Here is a 14,656-nt window from a genome sequence, read left to right on the forward strand (position 1 = left end):
GAAACCTGGTGGCTGTTGCATGTAAATGTCTTCTTCCAGTTCACCATGTAAGAATGCAGTTTTCATGTCTAGGTGTTCAACATACATTCCTTTGCTAGCAGCAATACTTAACAGAGTCCTTACTGTGGTGTGCTTAACCACTGGTGCAAAGGTTTCATCATAATCTTCTCCATATTTCTGTGAATATCCTTTTGCTACTAATCTGGCTTTGTAGCACTGAATCTCACCATTAGCATTGTGTTTGAGTTTGAAAACCCATTTGCAGCCTATAACTTTCCTTCCTTGTGGTAGCTTAGTAAGAGTCCAGGTTTTATTTTTCTGTAGAGCCTCAATCTCTTCAATTGCAGCTTGTTTCCTCTTCTGAGCTTCTGGTTGTGGTAGCTGGGATATTTCCTCCCATGATGAAGGTTCTGGTTGTTCCACCGTTCTTGCAAGGTAGGACTGTCTCGGAGCTGGAACACCTCTGTTTGAGCGCTTTGATCGCCTCACCTCACCCTCTGTGGTCCCTTCCATTACCTCAGGTGCATCTGGTGGATCTCTGGGTGTCTCTGTGTCGACTGTGGTTGGATCTGGATCTGCTGTCTCCTCCTCCTCAATTCCTCTGAGATCAGGAAGCATAATCCAGTCATCAGGGTGCTTGGTCTGGTTGCTTGCTTCAGTGTAGGCCCCCTCTGAAGGTGTAGCTCTTTCATTCTCATCAAAATACACCGCTCTGTTTATGGTTATCCTGTTGGTGTCAGGATCCAGAATTCTGTAGCCTTTGGACTGTGCTGAGTAGCCTACAAAAATCCCTTTTGTGGTCCTAGCCCCTAATTTAGTCCCTTTTTCCTTTGGGATGTATGAGTAAGCCATGCTTCCAAAGACATGCAGGTGCGTCATTGACGGCGTTTATGACCATGCCAAAGTTCATATGGTGTTGTTCCTATAGGCTTTGTGTGCATTCTGTTTTGTATGTATGTAGCAGTCATGATGCCTTCTCCCCAGAATTTCTGTGGGAGGTTTGCGTCAGCAAGCATGCATCTTACCATGTCCAGTAGAGTTCTGTTCTTTCTTTCTGAGATTCCATTTTGGGATGGGCAGTAAGGTACCATGGTTTGATGCATGATTCCATGTTCTCTCAGGAACTGCTGTGTGGCGTTGGACATATATTCTCCTCCATTGTCTGTGCGTAGGAACTTTGGCTTCCAGCCAAATTTGTTGCTTGCCATCGCCACATACCCTTTTAATGTCTCAAGCATTTCTGATTTTTCCTTTAGTAGAAAAACACACGTGTATTGTGATAAATCATCTGTTATTGTTAGAAAATACTTTTGATTACCTATGGTTGCTGGTAGTGGTCCAGATATATCGCTGTGGATTAATTCCAGGGGGTTTTCGGTTTTCCTTTCACTCTGCTTTAGATATGGCTTGTTTACTGCTTTGAATTCAAGACAACAAACACAGTTAGTTACAATGTCACATGGTACAAAATCAATGCCACTAACTAATCCCTTTTCCTTCATGTTCTGGATTGACTCAAAACTCCTGTGTCCTAGCCGTCTATGCCAGAGTTGCGAGCAGTTTTCATGCAGGCATGACTTAGCAAGGTTCACTTCATTAGGCTGGTATGCCTCAGGTCTTTCTCTGTCTGTAGAGTGCTCTTCCACACAATAAAGACCTTTGGATTCAGAGCCTACAAGGCAAACTTCTCCATTATGGGTAACAACACATTGTTCACCTTTAATATACGGTTCACAGCCTTGTTGCTCTAGCTTGGATATTGAAATCAAGGAGCTTGAGAAGTCAGGGATATACAAAACATCTTTAAGAAAAAATGGTTTAACAGATCCATCCAGCAATTTGCAATACAGAATTCCTTCGCCTTTCTTCTTGGCTTTAATTGTAGTATTATTGCCCAGATAAACAGTCTCTTCAGGAATATCAAACAGTTCAGTATAGAAACCCAGATTATTTGAAATATGCACAGACGACCCAGAATCCAAAATGAACTTTTCATTGCTTTGCATTAGATTAACATTATAATTTATGTTTAAATTCTCCTTAGTAAAATCGGTCCCCCTTGTCTGATAAAAATCCTTTGTCTGATTAAAAGCCTTTGTCTGATTCTTGGGACAGTTTGCCACCTTGTGGCCAAATTCGTTACATAGAAAACATCTAAAGGCATTATTCCCAGTTCGCCTCATTTCAGGAGCAGTTTCCCTGCTGGCGGTCATGTGACCTCTCTCTCTGGGCTAAGTTTCTTTGGCGGCAAAGCCAGATCTCTTTGTATGTAAATGTGAGGGCCCCATGTGGTTTCCTCTTGCAGCATTCCCTCCCCACCTTGGGTTTCGGCTGGAATGATCAACTGTTGCTTTAAGAGCAAAGTTACTTGCCAGTTCACTCTCACAGCATGAATTCAAAATTCTCCTTCTGTTTGCTTCTGAGGATAATGTTTCCACAGCCTTTTCAAAGCTTAGATTGGTGTGGGTTTCCAATTGGCCGATTATACTGCTATAGCTGGGGGGTATGCTTAAGAACAGAGCTTCCAGCTTCTGACTTTCTGTAAATTGCTCCCCTGCCTCTCTAAATTGAAAAAAGAAATCTTCCAAAATTCCCACAAAAGTAGAAAAACAGTCCCCATCTTTATATTGGATATCTTGCATTTTCTTTCTTAAATTAAAGGTGTATGCCCACCCTTTCTTCATATGCAAGGAATCTAGCTTGCTTAGCATTTCCTTTGAGGTTCCAAGATTACATATAGCAAAAAGTATATTTTTACTCACAGAAGCTGCTATCATCGCTCCAGCTTTCGCATCTTGGCACAACCATTTCTCTCTGAAAGTTTTCTCAGCATTTGCGGATCATCTGCGGGGGGGGGGGTCCTCCTCAGTAACGTTTTGGAGTCCTTCTGCTTTCAGTGCAATCCTCAGTCGAGTCTTCCATTCCAAATAGTTGTCTGCATTCAGGATAGTCAGCCTGAGTTTTCCCTCTAGGTATGTAGCCATCCTCACTGGCTCCAAAAGGCAGTTGCTGTAGATTAGCAATTCAAGGTGTCCACGCTAGATCTCAATGGATCTCCTGGGACAAACCTAACTCTCTAGTTGCAGTACACGCAGCTCAAAATACTGGGCTCCCATAACCTGTTGGAAATTATCTGTGGTGAGAGAATCCCTTTCTCATTATAGCAGAGTGCACAGAGGCACAACACAGCGGTTTAGTTAGGCATGCGTGTGTGTGCTGAGAGTAAAGTAACTTGGAGCCAATTCATAGTTTCAAATCAATATATAAGGCATTTATTAAGGAACTCCATTCTAGATAGGAAAGTGAGGAGTTAGGATCTCTAATCTATCTAGCTAGCTGGATGCAGATGGATTCTGCATCTTCTCTGCACATATGGTGCAGGGAGAGAAGCTTGCCATGTTGCAAGGTAGGTGGGCAGGTAGGAAGAGAGAGAAGGAGGAAGGAAGTTGAATCCCCTAAGATTAGCAATCTACATTTCAAAGGGATAGCATCAGAGCAGTGGAGAAGGGATGACCAATGTCTTGACCCTCTAGCCCTCTGACTTACTAGTCTGTGCTCCACTGTCTGAGGCAAAGAGACAGCGCAAAGTCCTTTAACTTCCAAAACAAACCGCTTTTCAACAAAAGTTTCCAAAGCAGTTTCCAAAGAGAGATGATGAAGCAAATGGCTCCCTGCCTGTCCCCAAAGTGTAGCAGAAATCCCCCCGGGTTCTCATAGACAGAGACTGGCACCAACAGTTTGAGAGAAAGCAGATTTATTGCCAGCAATTAGACTCAGCGGAATAATTTCCCAAAGGCTGAGCCCCGTTTACACTGTGGCTTCGCCTTTTGTATACATAACAATTTACATATTGTAGATACAATTCTCATTAATCAGCACTGTCATCTTATAATTATACCAATCAGACATTTTCTGCTAACTATAATTAAGCATTACTCCACCTTCTTTTCTTCTGCATATTGATTGCCAAACTATTTCACTCCCTTCCAGACGTGGCCTTGAAAGTACTGGCCAGCCTTTGTTATCGATAGATACCAAGGTGGCCCCTTTGCCTGCATTCCAGCAGGTCAGCAAGAATTATTGTGCTTTTAGCAAGTTGCAATTAGAGCAGTTTTCAGACCCTTTTAACCATTTCTTGACCACCACAAACCTGAGTCTGCCTCAAAAGGGCTCACAATCTAAAAGAGAAACCTAAGAGCGACCCCAGCAACGGCCACTGGAGGGATGATGTGCTGGGGACGGAGAGGGATGGTTGGTCTCCCCCCTGCTCAATAAAGAGAATCACCACTTCAAAAAGGTGCCTCTGTGCCCAGTTAGCAAGGGTCACTACAGCTCGTCTCCTAAGCGGCACGATTCGTATTCTCTTGATTCGGATTCAGATTCCCTTGAATACGATTCGCCTGTCTCAGCATTCATTTCCAGAAAGTAACGCTCTCGGACCGGATCCCCAAATTCACAGTCGCATCCTTTCATCTTTGAAGGGTTCGAGCGCAGGGGTTCCCAACCTGGGTCCCTCCAAAAAATTGCAGCTGTGGATGATGGGAGTTGTATTTCAGCCGCATCTGGAAGAACCCTGGTTGGGAACACCTGGCTTAGCAGCTCCTAGAGTTAAGACTTTATTCCAAAGCCTAATTATGTTGGTTTGCTACTCCTATGTCACAGCCTTCCTGATATTTGAAGACATCTCTCATCTCATCTCTCCTTCTTAGTCTTGCCTTCTCCCGGCTAAACTTATCCAGCTCCTCAACCATTCCTCATAGGCTGGCCTATGACTTTAGCTTCTTAGCAGGTGGAGATTTCTAAACCATGTGCGGAGAGTGGCATTTTTCTGTAGCCGGGAGAAAATCTGAGTGAGCGTTTCAGAGTGAGGAGGCTGTAAAAATGACGCAGACGACGACGTTGCGTTTTGTATTCAGTCATCTTCCTTGGCATTATCAAGCAGGGTTGGCGTTTTGCGGTTGGTTGGTTGGTTGGTTTGTGTTTCAATTTATATGCTGTCTCTCATAAGACGTAGCCCAAGGCGGTTTAGAAAAGTGAATACAATAAAAACCGCATTGAAGTGTTAAAATCAATTAAGACCACAAAAGCACAACACGTCAAAAAGCAACAGCCCTACAAACAAAACAGAGCAGTCCGAATGGAGGCAACCACTTAGGGCTAAAAGCGTGAAAAAATAAAGGTGTTTTCAGTTGCATCCACAGATGCCAGAGAATGGACACCCACTGGGAGAGCATTCCAGAGCCTAGGGGCAACAACAGAGAAGGCCCCGTCCCACGTGCACGACAATCGAGCCTCCCTCAGTGTCGGCACCCAGAGCAGAGCCCCCTCCGATGACCTTGTTGGGAGGGCAGAACGCTCAGGAAGAGTTGGTCCTTCAGATATCCAAACCAGACTTACTGGATTGTAATGGCCCGGCTTATACTGGATTTAGCAAAGTTATTTCACCTAGCACTTGCTGCTATGTTCCTTTCTATAAAGAAACTGAGCATTAAGAAAGGGGCTTCCCTTTTCCCCTGTAGCCTCCTTCCTTCTCCGCCCCCATCACAACAGACCCTAAACTGGCGTGATTGCCTCTTTTCTCTCCTAGAGAGAAAAACTCACCGAGTTGTTTCCATAAAGCGGCCTGCATGTTCGCACTGTTCAGACATCATGTTGTGCATGCATAAAGGTGTCCGTGTGCGCATGGGCGTGGGTTTGTGGGAATGCCTGCACATGCGTTCACGGTCAAAGTGAAGCTGGATAGACTTTCTCCTCCAATTCAGAAGACTAGGAAGTGCCTTGTGAACATCATGTGTGAACAGCTGTACAGGTTTCAGGCAGGCGTTTGAATTGAATCCCGCACCTTCGGTATCCAAAGTGGTCGCTCTAACGCTGAGCTACTGTCCTCCTTTGGTGGTAGAGGCATCTCCTGGCTTCGATCCCTGTGGGCCTCTCCTGGTAGGGCTGGGAGAGACTCCTGCCAGAATCCCGAGAGAGCTGCTGCCGGCCTGTGCTGACAATCCTGAGCTCCATGGGCCCAAGGGCCTGTCTCAGTAGGTGGCAGCTTCGTCTGTTCATCAGGGCCATCCGCAGCTCAGTCCTTGGCAGCATCTCCAGGTAGGGCTGGAAAGAACTCCTGCCTAAAACCCAGGCTTGCCGCTGCCAGTCCGTGCAGGCAGCCCTTTTCTAGGCGGCCCACAGGTCTGACTCAGTAGGAGGCAGCCTCCTCTGCTCCCAAGTCCTCTGGACAGTCCTGGTCCTCCTGCCTTTCCCGCCCGGCGTCCAGACAGGCCTCTCCGTCTCCGCTTCAACCCAGGCCGCAGCGTGCTTGACCCCACAGCCCCCCGGCCCCGGCCCGATGCCACCACCCGGCCACGTTCCCTGCAGGGCAGAGCACCGGGCCAGGTGTAGGATGTCTGAGCACAAACCAGCAGGGGCCGGTTGGCCTTGGCCCACGGCCTCAACGGCTTGGAGCGCAGACCCTTTGTTGATAACTTATCTCCAGACTCTCATGTTGAATTTCCGCCACTCCCCCCCCCGTCCCGGTGCCTCTCCCCCCACACGTCTGCTCAGTGGGGACCTGCCGGCCTCCTGTTCCCAGGCCCCTCACATTCCACTCCGGCCCCCTCCCCAAACCTGGCTGTACCACCCGGCTCCTGGCCGCAGGGCCTGCTTCCTGGCCCCTGGCCCACACACCCAACCCCTCTGGGCATCCAACTTGGCCCGTCCCGCAGGTGGCTTTTTCTTGGGGGTGTCTGCGGCGGGCGACCACGGAGCTGGGAGGGAGCCTTGTCAAGCTCTCTTCCCCTGTGCTGAAGTCTCTCTTGGCAGCTGCGTTCGCTTTTGGCAGGAGACCCACCCAAGCTGGGGGGAGAGAGAGAAAATGGAAAAGGCGAGCCAGGCCAGGCTGTTGGAGAGACTCATATGTTTGCCCTTTCTCAATGACGTAGTGTCCTGAGCTGTTCCCCTCCCTCCAGCCTCTCCCCCCCCCCGCTTTTCCCTTACATCCCTGGAAGCAGCAGCAATTAAGCACCACCACCACTGGGATAAAACACTCCAGCTTCCAGCAGACTAGGGCATTGCTGCGAGAGATGGCCAGGCTGCGGACGTCTTCCCTCCTCCCAGGACTCTTCGTCCTCCTGCTCGCCAGCCTCCCAGCTTCGTGGCAAGGAGGTAAGAAACAGGCAGGCAGGCAGGCAGTTTGGACTGCAGGCTTCCCCCCCTCTCCCTGGAAAAGAGGGGGCCCCCAAAAAAACAGAGCAGCAAGCTCGGCTCTGGAATCGGTTGCCAGCAACTTCTGTCTCTCATCCGTCCGTCCATCCATCCGTCTCCTGCTCTGGGGAAGCTTTTCGCTTTTTAATTTTCTTTTGGGCCCATGGCTCTTGGCTGTACATGTGCAGAGACCAGGGTGCAGCAGGTCATCTGTTTCGCAGAGTTGTCGTCGTCCCCCCTCACCCGCCCGAGTGCTCTGCAGGGAACCAGTTTTTGCTTCTTGGAGCAAAAAACAAAAAACAAAAAAACAAAAAACCCTTTTCACAATCCACGCTCTGTTTGTCTTCCAGTCTCTGGAACCTGCTGGGTGCACAGCTGAGGTGGAGGATATGTTGTCTGCAGGCTGGGCTGCTCATCTTGGGTCTCCCGAAACTAGAAGGCTACCTTGTGGGGTCGTTGGGAAAGAAGCAGATCCTGGGAAGTGGACTCATTGAGCTCCAAAAGGGGACAAGGGAGGTGTAATTGCTTGTTCCCAAATGCGACTGTGACCCCACCACTAGCATTCAACCTGGAGTACGTATATGAGTGGGCCCCCGGGCATGTGCAAAGTGCATTTCCCCCACAACACTGAGCAAGCATGGTTCTCTGGCAGGGAGCTGGCTTTTCTGAGCCCAGAGGGCCATCCTGAGCCCACGAATGTCCCTCGACCCTCTTCACTCCAGGGATCCATCTTCTAGGTAGCGTACACCTGAAGGGTGTTTGCCCATCTATACTCGGCCTCTGCGCATTAGACAGTCACATAGGCATGGCTTTCCACACGTGGCTGCAGAAATGTTGCCTAACTTTTCAGGCGGAGGAAAGATGAGAGGACGGACTCCATGTGTGAGCCACCAGATCGTAAAGGGAAATGCAGGCGAAGTAGGTTGTGATGGTTGGGTGCCTGCCCCGGGCTGGGTATCAAGCAGCTCTGCTAGACACCCTCATTTTTTCAGCGATGCCCCGAATTCGAATCCTGTAATTCTGGATCTGGTGCCCTGTGGAACCTCATGGGGGTGCATGAGAATAAACTGACTCCTTAGGAGGACAGAGCTGGGTATGTTGATGCAGAATATTCTGATTTTTAACGGTCCCTGTGACATCTTATTCCCCACCTTCCCGTCCTCTAGAGTATGTGTCACTTGAAACCGGAGGCTGGTCATGAGAGAGCCCTCTCAGAAGTTCTTGCTGAGGAGAACGAGTGGATCGGTCTTGATCAAGGACTGGTGGATTGTGGGTTTGGAGAAAGGCACCGTAGGAAGTTGCCTCCTACTGAGTCAGACCCTTGGTCCATCTAAATTAGTATTGTCTTCACTGACTGGCAGCGGCTTCTCCAAGGTTCCAGGCAGGAGTCTCTACCAGCCCTACCTGGAGATGCTGCCAGGGATTGAACTGGGGACCTTCTGCAGGCAAAGCAGATGAATATCTTCCAGCACTTACATGTAGTCTTTAATCCAAATATGAACCCAGATAGGCCCTGCTTAGCAAAAGGGACAGTTCGTGAAAGAAGGGTCTTCTTTGCTAAGCAGGGTCTGTCCTGTTTTGCATTTGAATGGGAGACCACATGTGAGCACTGGAAGATGTTTCCCTTAGGGGATGGAGCTGCTCTGGGAAGAGCTGCCGCCTGCTTGCATGCGGAAGGTTCCTAGTTCCCTCCCGGGCAGCATCTCCAATGAGATAGGGCTGAGAGAGACTCCTGCCTGCAACCTTGGAGAAGCCGCTGCCAGTCTGGGTAGGCAATACAAAGCTAGATGGACCGAGGGTCTGACTCAGTATATGGCAGCTTCCTGTGTTCCACACCAGGTCAAATAGGATTGAGACCTTTTATAGGAGGGCAGCATTTGGCTTAGCTTGCTTGGTCAAGCGAGCTGATGGAGAAATTCGCCCTGCAGAGCATCTGTCTTCAACCCAGGGAGGCAGGGGTTACGGCTCAAAAAGACCTTGCTCTGCTGGAAAGGTACATTGAAGAACCCTTGCAGGAATGCACTGTAAGGTGCTGGGTGTAGGATTGTGGCCTTGCATCCTGCACTCTGCAACATTGCGTGTGACTCGGGTGCACCTCTAAGGTTGCAGCGTGTGCCTCCATAAGGCTTTGAGGGAAAGTTGGTTTTTCGAGGACGGATCTGTAGGCCTGTAAAGTGAGTGCCAGCCCCCTGGATTTCAGACCTGCCCCCTATGCTTAGCCCTCCAGAGTCTGCTTTCAATGTGAACCTGTGGATAATGATGGAGCTGTTAGCTAGAAAGTCGTGATAAGGCCCCTGAGCATGTTCAGAGTGTCTGACCCTCCTCACGGTGACCTCGACACATCTGCGATCAAGAGGAAAAGCTGCTGAAGTCAGGGGCTGAAATCCCATTCATTCCAGCGGGACTTTGGCAAGAGAACTTACTTACTGGGGGATTGTACCCAATGCATTGTATTTTTGGAGGCTGGCAAGTTGTGTGTGCCCGAGAAAGTGTGCGGACCCTATTCCCTCTCCCCACACCAGAGGGCAATTTGCAGGTAGCATATTTGTCCAAGAGAAGGGGTCTCACTCTTGCCTGGTTTGCACAGGATTAGAACGACACCCAAATATACTTGCACACCTTTTGTGGATGAACATGCACAACCTGTACGCACTTTCCCCCTTCGTAAGAGAGACCCTCTATGTAGGGAAGAGATCGCTTGTCAGGCAGGGCTGGGAGCATGAGGTTTAAAAATAATAAATAAATAAATCCTGGAGGTAGGAAGCCAAGTGATCTAGTCTCCTAGGGCGAGTCCCAAAATGCCTGCAGGCGATCAGCTAGGTAAGTGCTTGGAAACTTTTGGAAGCAGCATTTCCTTCTTTTGAGCTATCTTTAGTACCACGAATCGCTCTTAGTGGCTAGTATGTTTTGTTCGCAGCTGGCCAAATGCCAGCTAGTAACTCTTTCAATGGGCTGTGGCTGTATATACCGGAAAAGAAGACGACTCTCAATTTAATGCAACCTCCTTAAAAAATAGAGGTTAAATACAGACCATGCCTGTATTTATCCCCGAAAGGAAAACAACTCTGGATTCAAGACAACCCCCAACCCCGTTCAGTTTCTAACATCAAATTGTTCTGGGTCGGCTAACAAATAAAGTTGATCATTATTATTTTATTTAAAAACCTGGGTGGGGGGGACCTAGTCTTGGATTCAGGAGAATACAGTAACTTCATCTGAAGACAAACCACTTTATCCATGCTTGCCCTGCAGTATACCATGTTTAGGTGGTAGGGGTGTGTGTTTGGAGAGGGAATTGTTTATTTTGAATACTCCTCCTCGCAATGTACAAACCATCACCACTTCCTGCATGGAGGAAGCTAGTGTGTCAAGAACGGTGGCTCATTTTCCTCCACGCAGGCAGTCTTGATGATCCTGTGCCACTGCATGCATTTTCTTCCCTGCTGCAGGGAGTGACAGTTGAACCTGGATTAGGGCCTGTGTGTGAGAAAAGAGGAATGCATGGAGTTGGGAAACACACTGGCACGGATCAAGTAATATGTCTAGCTATACGTCCATATCAGCACAGAAGGAGGCATGGATGTGGACTGGGGAAGAACTCCCACTCAGTTGAGCTGGGGCTTACTCCCAAGTAAGCATGCAGAGCGTTGCAGAAAAGGGTTTGGGGGGGAAACAGGATGTCAGGAACTGCCTTTGGCAACCTGTCTGTGCCTTGAAACTGGTCAACAATTCTCGGGATTCAAAGTTTTGGTTGCTTTCCACAGTCTGTCTTGGAGGCAAATGTAGAAATTGGCTTCTAGGAACTTGGGATTTCACCTAATGGTTCTTGTTCTTAACAAGGCATCTCAAACCTAGGTGCTTTCCAGAAATTAGAAAATATGGCAGGCTTAAAGTTCAGTGAACAGCTGCAAAGGGTGAAGCAGGGTGAAATTCCAGGGGAGGGGGGCTTGACCCCTCCCCTCCATTTTTTCAGGGGAGGGGGGCTTGACCCCCTCCCCCGCCACACTGCTTTTTTCAAGGGAGGGGGGGCTTGACCCCCTCCCCTCCATGCTGGTTTCCCCTGTAGCCCTCCCCGCCAGCGGCTCCTTCTAAGGGTGCATTGAAAAGTGTTTGTGGCAAAGATATTGCAGAGTGAAAGCAACCACAGTTGTGGGGGAAGAGGGTTAATCCCCTCTCTCCCTCCCTTGAATGTTTCAGATTGTGCCCTCTCCTAGCCGCTAGGGTCCAGATGACCCCTCGGCTCGCACTCGGTTCCAAATGTCAAAGCCCCAACTGCAGGAGAAGTCAGCCTTTTGACAATCCAGATCTGACCTCTTGGGTGTTACAGAGCACATTTCAGATTGGCTCAGAGATTGGCTGCTGAACTTCCATCGGCGTGAAAGGCGGAAATGCGAGAGTAAGACGTTCAGGGCAGGACAACCTTATAATAATTCGGGTGACTGAGGGCCTGACAGTGCTGGGGAAAAGGGAGGCCTGCTCTTGTGTGTGTTTACTCTAGCTATACTATGTGCATAGAACTGTAGACTGGCCCATTTCTATCTGTTGCGATGTGCCAGGCAGAGAACAGAGTATATTGGCCCCGATATTAAGGGAGAGCACAGGTCCTTGCCCCGAGGGGCTTACAATCCAGAAATTGACAGAAGGGAGACGATTGGAAGGGATGGAGCCAGCGTGATGTAATGGTTAGTGTGTTGGCCTAGGACTGGGGGCGGCGATTTCAAATCCCCGTTCAGACACAAAACTTGCTGGATGACTCTCAGACTAACCTACTTCACAGGGTTGTTGTGAGTATTGACAACCAGGTACGCCATTCTGGGCTCCTTGGAGGAAGAGCGGGATATAAATGTAAAATGAAAATTGGACTGGGGGTAAACTGGGGAAGCATGTATGATTAATCCTAGGCATGTTTACTTGGAAGCAAACATCACTGGCTTCAAAGGGGTTTACTCCGTGTGAGCATCCGATCTATGTGGATCCAATCGGTCAACTGACCGAATAAAGATGACTGACTATGCATCTGATTGCAGCCCCTGAAATAGTAAGGAGTAGCGATTAGAAGCCCTTACTTTCTTTCTCAGACCTAATTCATCCACTAGAACATGCCGGAGTGACCCCTTGATCCAGACTGCACAACTCTGCCCCGCCAGCTGTCGTCGGACTACAACTCCCATCATCCCCAGCCAGAGTTGCCAGGGATGATGGGAGTTGTAGTCCAATGGCAGCTGCAGGGCCGACATTGCACAGTTCTGGATCGAGAGGTCCCTCGGGCAACAGCTGTGTGTTCTAGTGGATGAATTGTGTCTGTTCAGCCCTGCCTCAGATGGAACATTATGCATCCCAGAACAAAAGTTAACATGATTGTTATCTTGTGACCATTTTTCAAGGAGAGGGCAGAATCTGGCCTACAGAGGGAAGAGGGAGAAGAACTAAATTTGACTATTTTGAATCAAAGACGAGGCTTGCAAACCCAGCAGAAGTGCCAAAGAGATTATTCCTGGGAGCAAGTCGTATTTTTCTCATCCCAGAATGTCCTTCTTGAAAACCGTCCCCTTCTCTGTCAGATGCCCAGATTTCAGTCGTTGAATCTTAACGGCATGCATTTTTATTATAAAACCAATGGCTTGGGTTTCCAAGTGACTGCCAACCAAAGCTCATAACCGGGCCTGTAGTGGTCATGAAAGAGGGGAAGAAATCAGTGCCGGGAAGAAACGAAGGGGGAAAGGATTGAAAATGAAACTTCTTGTGTTGGGATGCCCTTATAGAAATCTGTGGTGCGGCCACATTTGGAGGATTAGTGCTACTGTTGATATCCCGCTTTTCAATCAAAGCTTTCAAAGCGCTTGACCTTGAAGAAGATGGCTCCCTGTCCCCAAAGGGTTAAAAAAAAATTAAAAGTAACACAACAGCAGACACCAGCAACAGCCACTGGAGGGACGCTGTCCTGGGCTGGATAGGGCCAGTTGCTCTCCCCCTGCTAAGTATAAGAGTCACCACTCTGAAAGGTGGCTCCTTGCCCAGTTAGCTGAGGAGTATTGTGTATAGTTTCGGTCACCTCGTCTCAAAGAGGAAATGGTAGAGCAGAAAAGGTGCCGAAAGGGGAAATCAACATGAGGATAAATCTCCCAGTCACACTTACATAGGAAGCTGCCTTTTACTGAGTCAGACCATTGGTCTATCTAGCTCAGTATTGTCTTCACAGACTGGCAGCGGCTTCTCCAAGGTTGCAGGCAGGAGTCTCTCCCAGCCCCATCTTGGAGATGCTGCCAGGGAGGGAACTTGGAACTTTCTGCTCTTCCCAGAGCGCCCCTTTATCCCCTGAGGGGAATTTCTTCCTGTGCTCACACTTCTAGTCTCCCATTCATCTGCAACCAGGGTAGACCCTGCTTAGCTAAGGGGGCAAGTCATGCTGGCTACCACCAGACCAGCTCTCCCGTTTCCGGGTCCCATTGTAATCTACCTGCTTCCAAAGGGTAGCCTACTCAGACACTGAACAGCTGCCCTATAGCACAGAGCCAGGGCAACCCAGAGGCAGCGTGTTTAGCTTTGGACTTGATCCTTTCTTCAGTTCTCTGCCGGGTCCTTGTGAAAGCTCTTTTGTCAACCGAGTCCTGAAAGATTAGATTAAGCGGGCCCGGCGAGGGCCGATTCTTGTTCCTTCACCCAAAAAACAGCTTGCATGCGAGAAACGGACAGTCTCGTCTTCCCTGATGCCATGGCGATATTGATTTGCTCCCTGCCTCGCCGCGGATGAGCTTGGCGTGTGTGTTTTCTGAGAAGCCATTTGCAACTTGGCAAACGTTCACTTACGCTGTTAAGTCATTTCTCCATAGGTGCACCCCCTTCCTTTCTCTCTGGGTACCAGGAGGAGCAGAACTGAGCCTGTTGACGGATCAGCCAATTATAGACCGTGTGAATAATGGACTGGGATTCCATTCCAGTTTGTTTTTAAAATCTGAGGCTCACTGCTCCTTCGCTGGGCAGAGCTAGGCAGTTGCCTAGGGCGCCAGCCCTTAGGGGGCGCATAAACAGTGCCAGAAGCAAGCCCTGCCTATCATTCTCTCTCTCTCCCCCATGAAGTCATACAACATGGTGGAAGAAGGGGATATGCCATCCTGCCCCCTGCTCCCCAAATTACCTGCATGCTTTGCACCCCCAAATACAGCCGTCTTTGCTCATCCCCCCACCCTGGAAACAGAGTCTTGTCAGCCGCACCCAGTCTCTGGAAGCTGAATTAGTCTCAGGCTGGATGTCCCAATTAACAGCAGCATCTTTTCTCCTATCAAGTGTCGGGTTTTGCCCTCCATAATAGACCTGGGAACTCTCTCCCACTGGATCCTCCAGCCAGCGCGGGCTAGTCATTTGCTGGTCATCGGCGCTAGCCGGCCATTCGACCTCAGGAGCAAGCCAGCCTCCGTGGCTAAAGTTAAAGGTGTGGCTTCACACTTCCTGGCTGGGAAGATGCCAA

At 49.1% G+C, this 14,656-nt stretch overlaps 1 protein-coding gene across 1 annotated transcript in view; it reads left to right on the forward strand.

Moving 5' to 3' along the window:
* The first annotated feature begins 6,991 nt into the window (after window positions 1-6,991).
* The window catches only part of ELN (elastin), a 66,199-nt gene continuing 58,534 nt past the window's right edge, over window positions 6,992-14,656 (forward strand). The window contains exon 1 of the mRNA XM_053274554.1: window positions 6,992-7,152. Within this exon, the coding sequence (XP_053130529.1) occupies window positions 7,071-7,152 (82 nt within the window). The 5' untranslated portion in view covers window positions 6,992-7,070. The remainder of the gene's footprint in view (window positions 7,153-14,656) is intronic.

This window comes from Hemicordylus capensis, chromosome 12 (assembly GCF_027244095.1).
Source record: "Hemicordylus capensis ecotype Gifberg chromosome 12, rHemCap1.1.pri, whole genome shotgun sequence".
Lineage (NCBI taxonomy): Eukaryota > Metazoa > Chordata > Lepidosauria > Squamata > Cordylidae > Hemicordylus > Hemicordylus capensis.